General features: G+C 37.3%; 1 protein-coding gene across 1 annotated transcript; it reads left to right on the forward strand.

Moving 5' to 3' along the window:
• Positions 1-184: 184 nt before the first annotated feature.
• On the forward strand, positions 185-8,464 carry LOC129413682 (putative aminopeptidase W07G4.4). Its single transcript, XM_055167422.2, has 16 exons — positions 185-293; positions 736-777; positions 3,171-3,261; positions 3,349-3,497; positions 3,643-3,751; positions 3,866-3,987; positions 4,115-4,214; positions 4,282-4,357; positions 4,537-4,622; positions 6,800-6,904; positions 6,998-7,073; positions 7,254-7,372; positions 7,666-7,749; positions 7,843-7,900; positions 7,971-8,152; positions 8,255-8,464. The coding sequence occupies exons 1-16, from the start codon at positions 283-285 to the stop codon at positions 8,381-8,383; spliced, it is 1,539 nt and encodes a 512-aa protein (XP_055023397.2). The 5' UTR covers positions 185-282; the 3' UTR covers positions 8,384-8,464.
• The last annotated feature ends 4,621 nt before the right edge of the window (positions 8,465-13,085 follow it).

Genomic DNA, 13,085 nt, shown 5'->3' on the forward strand with positions numbered 1-13,085 from the left:
AGGCACAACTTCAACGTATATTTTTGTTGAGTTGCACAGTGCAGGGGTGTTCGACTTTATGCGGCTCTGCGCAGGCCAATCGACGTTTGACGTCAAGTACCGCGAGAGAGAACAGATAACGAATCGCTCTCGCGGTACTTTGACGTCATACACCCATCACTCTGCGCAGCTCCGCGCGAATTCGAACACGACTTAAGCCTAAGCACGTGATAGCAAAGGTCACATGACCAGTCTTTTGAAATCTGTCAGCTGACAGAAGGATTTCTTTGCGTGTCTGTAAGGATGTCTGTAAGGTAAGTGGGTTAATTTTAAAGGCGCTGTTTAAAATACGCTTTATTAGCCCTGCAGCTTTTTCTCGGTTATATTTTAAGTTTACTAACGTTAACTGACACAATAATATTTAATATTTTGTGTAGTTGCATTGATTTTTAAAGCATGATTCTTACTTATCAGCTTGTCGGTCTTGTGCTGAATCACAAACTTAAATGTGTAAATGTCTGAATTTGCATTTGTGAAAATGCTGTTTTACATTTTTAAGCTTATTTTATTATTTTTTTTGTGTTTCGTAAATGATCTTTGGTTTGGCTTTGTTCCAGAGTACTCAAAGTGAAGAGTATTAATATTTTTATCTTATTTTAAATATAACGTTAAAGAACTTTTAAAGATAAAAGAAAACAATTTGATTTAAAAAAAATGATCTCTCCCTCCCTCCCTCTCACTTCCTTTTTTATCCAGTGTCCAGCCTACCCAGTGCACCTCTGAATGCAAGGATCAGAAGTGAGTAAATCTAAGTCCCAGACTTAAAAAACGGACTTGCTCATACCCTCTTCTATACCCAACCCTGACTTCTGCTGTGCTTACACCGAGCAGCTTTACAGCAGAAGTGCATCAACAAATCATGAAAGTGTCACTTGCCCAAACCATCTTCCAGTAAAGAGCACTGTAGACTTTAGACTCTGTTATCTGTGCGTGGTTGCATAACTGCTTAGACTTTTCTTACAATTTTTTCTTACATTTTTTTTTGTCTTAAGTCATAACTCATAAAAAAACAGTTATGTAGAATAATACAATAGATCTAATCTAAATGATTAGCCCAAACTTAATGCTAGTTAGTCAGACTAGTTCTCAGGAAACTTGGGTAAGAAGCTATGTTTAAGCAGTTGACCATTGATCTCTATAAAGTAGTGTGCTCCAAAACATTGACAAAATTGCATTTAGATGCTGTAAGCATTTAAAACTTAGTCTACATGAAAATTTCCTCCAGTATTGATCAGTTTTTTTATGCAGGAATTGGCGATTCAGTTTTTATGACCTCATTCTGAACCCCACCTCATAAAAATTTTCTTTAGAAGCATTCCATTTGATATGTGCCACCCAACATCCTATTTAAGTAGAAATAACATATCAAACAAACCCACAGTATGTCTCTTAAAGGAACACGCCCACATTTTGGGAATTTAGCTTATTCACCGTATCCTCCAGAGTTAGATAAGTCCATACATACCTTTCTCATCTCTGTGCGTGCTGTAACTCTGTCTGACGCAGCCCCCGCTAGCTTAGCTTAGCACAAAGACTGGAAGTAAATGGCTCCAGCTAGCAAACTGCTCCCAATAAGTGACAAAATAACGCAAACATTTCCTATTTATGTGTTGTGAATTGTATAGGCACACCGTGTACAAATAACAAGGTGATATGAGACACAGCTATCTTTTAACAGTATACATACAAGGAACTATATTCTCAGAAGATGAAGCACTGCTACTTGGCGGAGTGATTGCTCGCAGCACCCAAGAAGCCCCCTGGTGAGGAGCAGAGAGTTCGGTCAGAGTTGTGCAAATCACTCCGCCCAGTAGCAGTGCTTCGCCTTCTGAGAATTTGTACACGGTGTTACTATACAAATCATAACACATAAATAGGAAAATTATCGGGTTATTTTGTCACTTATTGGGAGCAGTATGCTGGCTGGAGCCGTTCACTTTCAGTCTTTGTGCTAATCTAGGCTGGCGGGGGCTGCGTCGGACAGAGTTGCAGCGCGCGCAGAGATGAAGGAGGTATGTATGGACTTGTCTAGCTCTGGGGGATACAGTGAATAAGCCTCCCAAAATATGGGCGTGTTCCTTTAAGAGACATACTGAAATTTGTGGGTTTGTTTGATATGGTGAATAAGCTAAATTCCCAAAATCTGGGCGTGTTCCTTTAAGCAGACACTGTTCCAAAATGACTTTTTTCACAAATTTCTTAAAGGGATCGTTCACCCAAAAATGAAAATTCTGTCATCATTCAAGGCACCCTCATGTTGTGACAAACCTGTATATATTTCTGTTTTTATGAACACAAGATATTTTGAGGAATGTTTGTAACCAAACCGCTCATGAGCTCCATTCACTTTCATAGTATTCTTTTTCCTACTATGGACGTGAATGGGGCTCATGATTCGTTTGGTCACAAACATTCCTCAAAATTTCTTCCTTCGTGTTTATCTGAAAAAAAGAAATTTATACAGGTTTGTAACAACATGAGAGTGAGAAAATTATGAAAGTTCACCCAAAAATTTAAATTCTATCTCTTAAATGTTGACTAAATCAAGAGAATTTCCCTACCAAATATTTCTGGCCCTTAGCTTATGTAAAATTGTGTATTATGTATTTGAGTTTTTTTTTTGCCCATAACATTGTGTTTAGTGTTTTTATATTTTGTGTGCTTTTACATTGCCTGAAGTTTTTTCTTAAGAATGTCATTCTACACAATACAGAAAAAGCTTTTTTTTAATGTAGTTTGAATACATGTTCAGTTGTTGAATACAGTCAATTACTGACCTTTCAGGACAGCATGTACTATAATGGTCAGTATATGGTAATCCATACTTGGAATGTGCTGTCCTAGTTAGTAGTGAACACACGCACCTCAGTAGAGCATTGTTATGCATTAGATTTGATATCTGATATTACAAATCTGTAAATGTTTGCGTTTAGAAGATGCTTTCATCCAAAGGTACTTGTATTCAAATTCATGTCGTCATTTTTTTTTTAAGTGTATGTGTGTTCCCACAACCTTTGCTTTTCTACAAACTCAGTGCTCTACCATCTGAGCAACAGGAACATGCAAAAACATTACAGTAGTGTTTAAATTGAAGTAGATTATATTTGAATTTTATTTCCTCTCTTTTACAGTTTTGATGGGATTATCGTGATAGCCCATAGCTTTGACCAGCTCCCCAATGAGCTTGAGAGTTTAAAAGCACCCTTGCAGGACTACAGCGCAGTGAGCCAAAAACACACATGCACAACACATTTAAGCAACCTTGATTTTTATGTTTATTGGTTTATTGCATAACTTTATCACATTCAGGTGGACTGTGGCTTAGGTGAAGAAGTCGTGGTTGTTAAAGTTCCTGGTCTCCCTGGAAACAGATTGGTGTTTGCCTCCACTGGTCCAGTGAACCGGGATTACGATGATGTCAGACGATTCAGCGATGCTGCCAGTAATGGCATTAAAAGGTGCCTATGCAAACATGATGCATATGGCGCGACCCTGTGATTTCTAATGATCAATTTTACACCCTGTGAAAAGAACATGTTGTGCTTTTAAACCCTGTTGCCCTCTGAACTTGGTTTTACTATCATCCGTGTTGTTTTTGTCTAGGGCTCTAAAAGCTGGCATACAGCGTCCTCTGCTGGTGTGTCCGCCGCACAACAGCTATGCAAGAAACACCCTTGCGGCTGTACTGGGAGCTCTGCAGGCTCTCTATGTGGTGAGAAGCGTTTCTTTTCACCTGTATTTTCATTTTTAGGTTTTATTTGAATTCTTTACGCCCAAAGTCGTCTACATTTGAAACACAACTACATTACGTTATATGTCGTCTTAGCCTTTGGAGGTGAGAGAACTCAAGTCATCCCTTCATAAAGTCTCTACGCTGGGCATCTGGGTGAAGGATCAATCACAGGGGGAAGAAATTGCAAAGCTGGCCATTGCCCTGGAGAGCGGCAGGTATGAGTGTTTTATTTGTGTGTGTGTGTGTGCCATTTATCAAACCCAGTAAATAATACTTGCATATTTAAAAAAAGATCTCTGTGTACAATAAACAACTTTCAGAGTTAATTTGTTGTTGGTGTAGATTTGTCTGTCGTGACATCGGTGGCTCTGACCCAGAGCGTATGGCCGCGCCTCGCGTTGCTGAATATGTGCAAGCCGTCTTCAAGGACAGTCCTGTAAAGGTGAGTCTTTATTGAATCTCACCTCATTTAGAGTTTAAGGCTGTATTCATCCTGATCTCTTTCTCAGGTGACAGTCATGAGTGATCTGAAAACTTTGGAAAAAGAATATCCATGTTTGGCTGCAGTTAATCGATGTGCTAACAGTAAGAGGACCTAAATCACAGAGACATTTTTAGGCTGGTATAACCCATTAGAATCAAAGACGGCGTCAAGACCCAGACCCCCCAAATTTTATCAAACTTTTTAAATTTTTTATTTTTATTATGTTATTTGTGTTCAAATGAATGTTATTTCATGTCAGTAATCAATTTCTCTGTCTCAGCTGTGCCACGTCATCAGGCCCGAGTGATCAAACTGCTGTACTGTGGTGAAGGACCCATTCAACAGACTCTTATGCTGGTTGGCAAGGTGAGTTTGAGGCTAATTGTATTTGTACACCCAGGATAGAGTGGTTTTCAGTCCATATGGACATAAAGTATCACATAACTCAGTGAGGTGTAAGGTTTGTAAATAGTGATGAATAGCTGTACAGCTAAGCAGGAAGCCTTTTTATGGAGATGTACAATATGCTATTTACTAACTGCACATATGTGACCCTGGACCACAAAACCAGTCATAAGTCCTATGGATGTACAGTACTGTTCAAAAGACTTTTAGAAGTTTTAATGTCCATCCATATTTATTTTTCAGTCTATTTTATTAAGATACAAACAGAAAATTCAGGAAATATGTACAAAAAATTAAAAATAAAATTTTCAGGACTAAATGTCTTGTTTAGGCATCATCAGTGTTTAGTGTGACCTCTCTTGGCACTTAACACATCTTGAGCGTTTTTGACCATAATAAAGTAAAAAAAAAAAATTCTTTACAATTAGAAATTTGTTTTTAATTTTTTTAGGTTTAAGAGATTTTGCCGTTTCCCGCTATTGCTCAAGTTGAAGGGGAGTTTACCATAAAAACTTCACACATGAGTTTACATTTTTATACAGTTTATAAAACTATATACACATTTCCTGTATTTTCCGGATGCATTCTATTAAAGAGACTGAGAAACAATTATATATGATCACTATAACAAAAACAACAAATCTAATTATGGCATGTGGCCAAAAGCCCTATTCGGACGGGATTAGTTTTACAGGGGTAGATGGCGTAATGTAATTTTACCACAGGACGTCTGTAGTAGACTTTTGCACAGTACTATATTTGTAGCAACAGCCAGCAATACATTATGGGGCGGTTTCCTCGACAGGGATTAGACTAGTCCTAGACTAAAATAAATGTACGAGCTGTCCAAACTGAAAACAACTTGCACCTATATCTTAAAATACATCAGTTCCCTTTGTTTTGCCTCAAAATGCACACAAGTAATGTTTTTAGTAAGACATTTTTGTTAAAACTAGTTATATGTCCTAATTAAACTAAGGCCTAGTCCTGGTTTAAGATAATCCCTGTCCGGGAAACTACCCCTATATGGGTCAAACTCTTGATTTTTTTTATTAATGCCAAAAATCATTAGGATATTGAGATCATGTTCCATGAAGATATTTTGCAAACATATAAAAATTTTATTTATCTTTATTAATATGTGTTGATAAGCATTATTGTTCGATTTTCTTTTTTTTTTTGCACTCGCAGATTCCAGATTTTTAAATAGTTGTGTATCAGCTAAATATTGTCTTATCCTAACAAAGCATACATAAGTGAAAAGCTTAATTTCACAAAATTATAATGTTTTATCAAGGTTTCCTGCCGAAAATTTGTTAGTTAAGGTGGCGCGGGTGGGCGGGGGCGTGGTAATCAAAGGGACGTGGTAATATTTTTATTTAAAACACTCAAAACTTAATTTTGAAGAAACTATGAAAGAAAATGAACACATACTAGATTATAAATGAATTAAAGGTTTTTACCTCTAACGGGAAAAGCTGCGTGATGAAGTGAAACTAAAGGGTTAATAAACACAAACTGAAGCAGATGTTGTAGAAAGTCTGGTGAACGATGATAGATAGTGCGAAGATTGTAAAAACTGATTATTTCTCACTATTAAGTACATTATCTTAAAGGAGTGCATATACTGTAGCATGTAAATAATGCACATAAATAACGTGAGCAAGAGCGTTCACCAATTATATAGAATCAACAGGCATGTAAAACCTAGCTAGCAAGTTGCTCAAACAACAAAATCACCAGCTAACTTTTAATTTGCAAGAACTATAGACAAATACAATAACTGGCTTAAATAAACCCAAAACATAAGTCCACTTACAGTTCTCGCAGACATGCGTTTTATCAACTGGCTATCCTCCAGACATGACGGACCATTTCGGTCATGTGGCACGCATGCCCGTGGCCTTTTGTGCAGCAAATGATTCTTTTTTTGGACAACCGAGTTAAGGCGGTAGGGTTTTATGGTGTTTTGTGGTCCAAGGTCACATTTAAGAATGGTTAAAATTAGCATAAACTTATTTATTTACAGGTACATATGCACCTGTTTCAGATCTGGCAGAACATGCTTTAAAGACTTTCTGTGCAAGAAGATGCCAAACTATTTGCAAATAATTTAAATTTTGTGGTGTATGTTGCAGGGTATTACATATGACACTGGTGGAGCTGACATTAAAGCCGGTGGCATCATGGCTGGAATGCACAGAGATAAATGTGGCTCTGCTGCTGTTGCTGGCTTCTTTCAGGTACTCCTCTTATATTCTGCGCACAGTTACCTGCTCATATTGCTTATCTTCAAAAGAATCTCATATGGTTTTCATTTCATACACATTTTATAGATCCTAGCCAAACTGAAACCGAAACACCTGAAGGTTGTGGGTGCGATGGCAATGGTGCGGAACAGTGTCGGATCTGGTAAGCAACTTTGCTCTTATGTTGTGTATATCAGGTTTTCCTGTGGCAGAGATTGATGCTGGGTCATGGGTTTATTACCAGAAAATCACAAAATGATAAATGGGTGTATTTCAAATGCATTGTAAGTTGCTTTGGATAAAAGCATCCATTGTTGATTTTTTTTTTAATGCATTTTTGCAGATTGTTATGTAGCAGATGAGTTGGTAGTGTCCCGTGCTGGCCGTACGATCCGTGTTGGAAACACAGATGCTGAAGGAAGGATGGTCATGGTGGACTTGCTTTGTGAGATGAAAGAGCAGGTATACACACACACATGCCAGTATATACAAAGAGTTCAGATATGTGTTTGACATGTTTATGTTTAAGATTAGAAATTTCACTTTATTAGAAAAGGTTATTAGTCAGTAATTGAAATGCCTTAATTTCACAAATTTCATTGGTGTTAGTTAAATTTGACTGTCTTTAGATTTTCATTTAAAGCTTAAAGTCACGGCAATAACAAAAGTAACCATACTAAAAGTAAGAGGGTGGGAAACACAAAAGTGTATAATATTATCCCCATTGACTTATCCTTAAGTGTATGTTTCTATAGGCCTTAAAGGAAGTGTCTCCCGAACTCTTCACTATTGCTACTCTGACAGGACATGCTATCAGAGCCATGGGACCCAACTACTCTGTAAGTACTTAAATACACTTTAGATATCTTTATTATTGGGAATGCTTTGGCATCAATTCTGCGCCCTGTCACACTCGGTTTATGTCACTGCAGATCATAATGGATAATGGAGCTGCCCGCCGGTCAGGAAATGCTCTGGAGTGGCAGAAAGGTACGTTTTGATTTTTGTTTTTTTTTGCTTTAAAATATTTAGCTGTACAATCTTTGTGTGTGTGTGACAGCCGGAGAGGTTCTCGGAGATTTGTTTGAGGTGTCCACAATTCGTCGGGAGGACTATGAGTTTCACAAAGGGAAGTCTGAGTATGAGGAGATCCTGCAGTCAAACAATCTTCCCTCTTCTGCTACACCACGTGGACACCAGGCACCCGCTGCCTTCCTCATCATGGCGTCTGGATTAGATAAGGTAGACTAATACTATAGCTCCTCTATCAAATACAGTGTATTTAATTAGTAAAGCATTTGATGTTTATTTTATTTATATAAAAATGAATTCTTTGTCCCACAGCATGGAGTTGACTCAGACAAACCTTTGCCTTATTCCCACATTGACATTGCTGGATCCAGCGGGCCATTCCCTGGTGTCCCAACAGGTGCTCCTATCCTTGCCATGGCAACAAAGTACTTACAGCTTTAAATAAATGTTTTGTATCATCATCAGTTTTGCCATTTCTCTGATGAATACCTTACATTTGTAATAAACCACTTACGACTTGTATTACTTGTGTTACTCTTACATAAAAGCATAAATTTATCTGTTCAATTTCCTTAAAAACTGCAGTCATGTACGCACATCAAATCACAAATTTAAATTACTCCATACAAGATGTTTCAAATCAGGAAATTACACAAAAAATTGTGTTCACAACCTGTAGCCACATTAAAGACGAGTGTGATGTGGAGCCAGTCATTAATTTTGAATAGCAATTGTCACTTTATTTGGCAAACCTGATGTAAGAAGTAAATAAATAAATGAGGAAAAATAACGTTTGTAAAACTATCCACATTGTACAAGTGTATTTAAGTGTGTGCACCACCAAAATTTCCAAAAAAATATTTTAACTAACAAAAAAAGTGTCTTTTTTTAGTCCACATCCAGAAGGATATTTTTAAGATTAAACTCTCTGGGTCTTTAACATCCCAACCTTCAGACCAATCAGGACTTTCTGCATCATGCCTAAAACCTTCAGTAGATGCAGGGTGTAAATCAGGGAAGTACTCATCAGCCAGTATGAAATTTTGTTCATACATTTTGGTTTAATTGAACTTGTACTGCTTGATCTTAGTCTTGTTTGCACTAAATGAGGAGGTCTATAGTGTATATTTTATCATCTGTGGCTGCTGAAGATTACAGTCATATTCAAATCCTTCATGTTAAGATGCATAGCTGAAATATTCACATGCAGAGGTGACACCAAGTCATTGTTTTGCAAGTCACAAGTTTTAGCATTCAAGTCCGAGTCAAGACAATAGTAATTAATTATAAGTACTTGCGCATGTGCAACCTGCAAATTTGTACATTTTAGGTGGTATTTCATGTTGTTATACAGTCGTGACATTTGCAGATTTGTTATTCCCAGATAACAGTCGCTCAAAACTAATAACACACAGTAACCCGGATGCTGCAAATCATTTTGACAGGTACAGTTTAATATTATACACAAATTAAATCTAAATATGTTTTATAACAACATATATGACATTATATTTACAAATAATTCAACCAAATAGTGTGTTAGCTTGAAAGCAAAAATAAATGTCCAGCAAGGTTTCCTGGAGAACAAGCAGAGGAAGCTGTAGACAAAACATACATTTTATAGATCTAATGATGTCCTTGTAGTTGTTAAATATAACACTATTATTAGATTAAGCAAAGGATTAAGATCTTAACAGAACTTTTTAGTTTCTTATATTATTAAGCAATAAAGGCAGGACAAATCTCCTTGTCAAAAGTGGATAAAAGGATGACAGAGGTGACACATGATGTTTATGACCGTGTACATCAGCTATCACCAAAGACTGCAAACGTTTAATTTAAATAATTTTGCTGTTTGTTCACTGGTAAGGAACACTGCTGTGCTGATATGATATTTTTATAAAATAAGTTTATATTTGTGTTTTTCTTTAATCATTTAATTATTAAACAACATGTAAAAGTGTGTTCTTGAGGTACAGATGTACAGTACTGTATGTGTGCATCAGGATAGTACCATCTTCACCTCATTTTGAGCAGTGCATGGACATTTCACTGAGTGTGTATTTCGCTTTATAACAGTGTGAGAGTGAGATGAGAATATTAAGTAAGCTGTTGTTTTGTCTGGACAGTGAGCTGCACAGACTGTTGGGAGATATGATTGTTGAAGGTGTTATAAGGAGCTTGAGCAAAGCACTCTACTGCAGTCTAGTCACACAGTACTGGCAGATGAACATCTCAAATACAGAGAGAGAGAGATGCAAAATATAAGCATGTCTGTGCAATTGGGGAAGCACATTTTTGCTGTGTCAATAATAAATATAAACTGAGGGTCGGTTACCCGGACAGGGATTAGACTAGTCCTAGACTTAAATAAATGTGAGAGCTGTCCAAACTGAAAACAACTTGCACTGACATATCTTAAAATACATCAGTGCCCTTTGTTTTGCCTGAAAATGCACACAAGTAATGTTTTTAGTAAGGTATGTTTGTTAAAATAAAAGTTATATTTCATAATTAATCTAAGGCCTAGTCCTGGTTTAAGCTAATCCCTGTCCGGAAAACCACCCCTGTATGTTTACCATTGGATATTGCTATTACTTCAACTTTAATAAATTTTTTCAGTCAGGATGTTTATTTTTCAACACTTGGTCTTGTTTTGTTCTGACTGGATAAATGGCACCCCACAAGTGACGGTATTAGTATAACAGCCCTGGGACAGGTACCGTTTTGTATTACTTGTATTTTTACAACAGCAATTCTTGTGTGATATTAACAGCCTGATCTCACAGGAATTCGTACATATTTATGATGTGGCTAATTGGTATGAATTCATATAAAGTAAATCATACAAAATGTATGATTTTTAGAGTAAAAAACAATAATGAAACCCCATCCCTACAAAAACTTACAAATTTGATCCTATAAACTCTACACATCCTCATCCCATGGCGTCAATATTTGAAGCACTTGACCATGCGTCAACATGCCACGCGGAGGGCACACCCCTCGCGCCATCCCTTGACGAACTGGGGACTTCAATACCATTACGTCCGCCGCATTCTCCTTCCCACTCTCCCACCATTTTCGCGTCGGTTCAGGGCCAGATTATGCAAATTAAACAGTGTACGCGAAATTAAACAGTTGTCACCTGGCGTTGGGGTTACAGTTAGGTACGACAGTTGTCACCTGGCGTTGGGGTTAGAGTTAGGTTTGGGTAGGGATGTCATTATGTAAATCTAACCCTAAACCGACGCGAAAATGGTAAGAAAATAGGAAAGAGAATGCAACGGACGTAATAGTATTGAAGTCCCCAGTTCGTCAAAAAATGATGCGAAAGGTATACCCTCCGCGTAACATATTGACGCATGGTCAAGTGCGTCAAATATTGACGCCATGGGCATGAGGATGGGTTGATAAACTCCAGCAAATTGCTATGAGGTTGTATTGGGTATTCTCTAATATAATAAGTATCCTTCATGTGCTACCAGAATTATTGTAAATACAAGTTTCCTACATTCTAAGAAAGGATGTGTTTATTTTTTACACATCTTTTGTGTTATGCTTTTAACACATTATGGGGTGGTTTCCCAGACAGGGTTTAAATTCTTGGCGTTTATTGGTTAGAATACTTTGTTATGTTTTGTGGTTGTAGGTTTGGCCAGTTTGTTATTATTGCAGTTTGTGGAGCCTAGGCTGTCTACAGAGATCGGGTTTTTTACAGTTTGATCAGCGGACAGGAAGCAAGCAGATAGTGAGGAGATGTTTGCTGTATGTAACAAAAAATGTTTTATGGTCTAAAACGCGTGAATTCGCTTAGAGAACCTTTAGTTAGTGTGTGATGTTTATCCCCATAAGGAAGTTGTGTTTGCAGCCCACACTGCAGTACACTCACACAGACATTTGACATATTCACATTTGGCTTACAAATAAATATATAAATACATAAAAAATAATCTAATATTAGACCAGTCTGGCGACTATTTATGAGCTACCACTGGAGGGTGGAAAATTTACAAACTTGATTGCTTGGGGGATAAAAGGGACACAATATTGTCAGCCTGATGGTAGCAATACAAAAGTATAGGATAGTGGGTGCCTCTTATCATTCACAATGATGTTAGCCTTATATAAATCTAAGTTTCTCTAAGTTTATTCCTAACAATTTGCTTGCTGTTACTACCATATTCTTCAATGATCTCTTCTGGGCCATACCAGCAGATCAAACATGATGACACAATGCTTTTATGTGGCAGTAGCTGGTTTAAGCTGGTCCTCCCAGCCTGGCAAACCTGGTGGGTCAAATTACCGATAGCACGTGAAGGCAGCATAATTTCCTCTCACCCAGACACGTGACTGTTTTGTCCTAAACAAACTTGCTGATCTAGCTGGTGACCCTAGGCCACTCAAACCGCAATAGCAGCCATAGTCTGCAAAGTCCTTGAAGTCTTGTAGTGTGCATTTGATCATTTCCCGCAACTTGAGCAATTGTTTTTTATTGTTCGAATGTGCTACAAATAATATAAGAACATTTCTGAAATCAGTTTTTAATGAGAAGACAATGAGTGGGAATTCATAAGTTGATTTCCCAAAAGAGATGCAAACACTGTGATTATAAAAACATGTTTGTTACGCATCAAAATAGTATGACATACTGACCCAACCAATTATATGATTTTGGGGTGGGGCTATCTACTTTTTACTACCCCATTTACTTCCATAGTAGGATAAAAGAATACTATGGAAGTAAATGGGGTCCACGACAGGTTTGGTTACAAACATTTCTTAAAATATCTTGCTTTGTGTTCATCAGAACAACGAAATTTTGTGTGTGACAACATGAGAGTGAGTAAATGACAGAATTTACTATCCCTTTAAAGCTAGTGTATTTAAAACTACAAATGCAGAGTAACAAAATCATGACACACTTTATCCATTTTGAAGTAAAGGTTAATACAGTAAATGGCTGTAAATTACTGTCATCCTATCTGAGACGGTCTGCCACCTGCCTAATATTGTACAGGTCCCCCTTTTGCCATCAAAACAGCCCTGACCCGTCAAGGCATGGACTCCACTAGACCTTTCTATCAGTTCCAGCATTCAGGCTCAGTTTAAAGGTAAAAAGCTAAAGTAAATAAAGTGTAAA

This window comes from Misgurnus anguillicaudatus, chromosome 5 (genome assembly GCF_027580225.2).
Source record: "Misgurnus anguillicaudatus chromosome 5, ASM2758022v2, whole genome shotgun sequence".
Taxonomy (NCBI): Eukaryota; Metazoa; Chordata; class Actinopteri; order Cypriniformes; family Cobitidae; genus Misgurnus; species Misgurnus anguillicaudatus.

Coding starts and splice junctions, on each gene's coding strand:
- LOC129413682 (XM_055167422.2), top strand. Junction 4,358..4,536: donor AGTTAATCGATGTGCTAACA/GTAAGAGGACCT, acceptor TCTCTGTCTCAG/CTGTGCCACGTCATCAGGCC. Junction 7,750..7,842: donor CCATGGGACCCAACTACTCT/GTAAGTACTTAA, acceptor ATGTCACTGCAG/ATCATAATGGATAATGGAGC.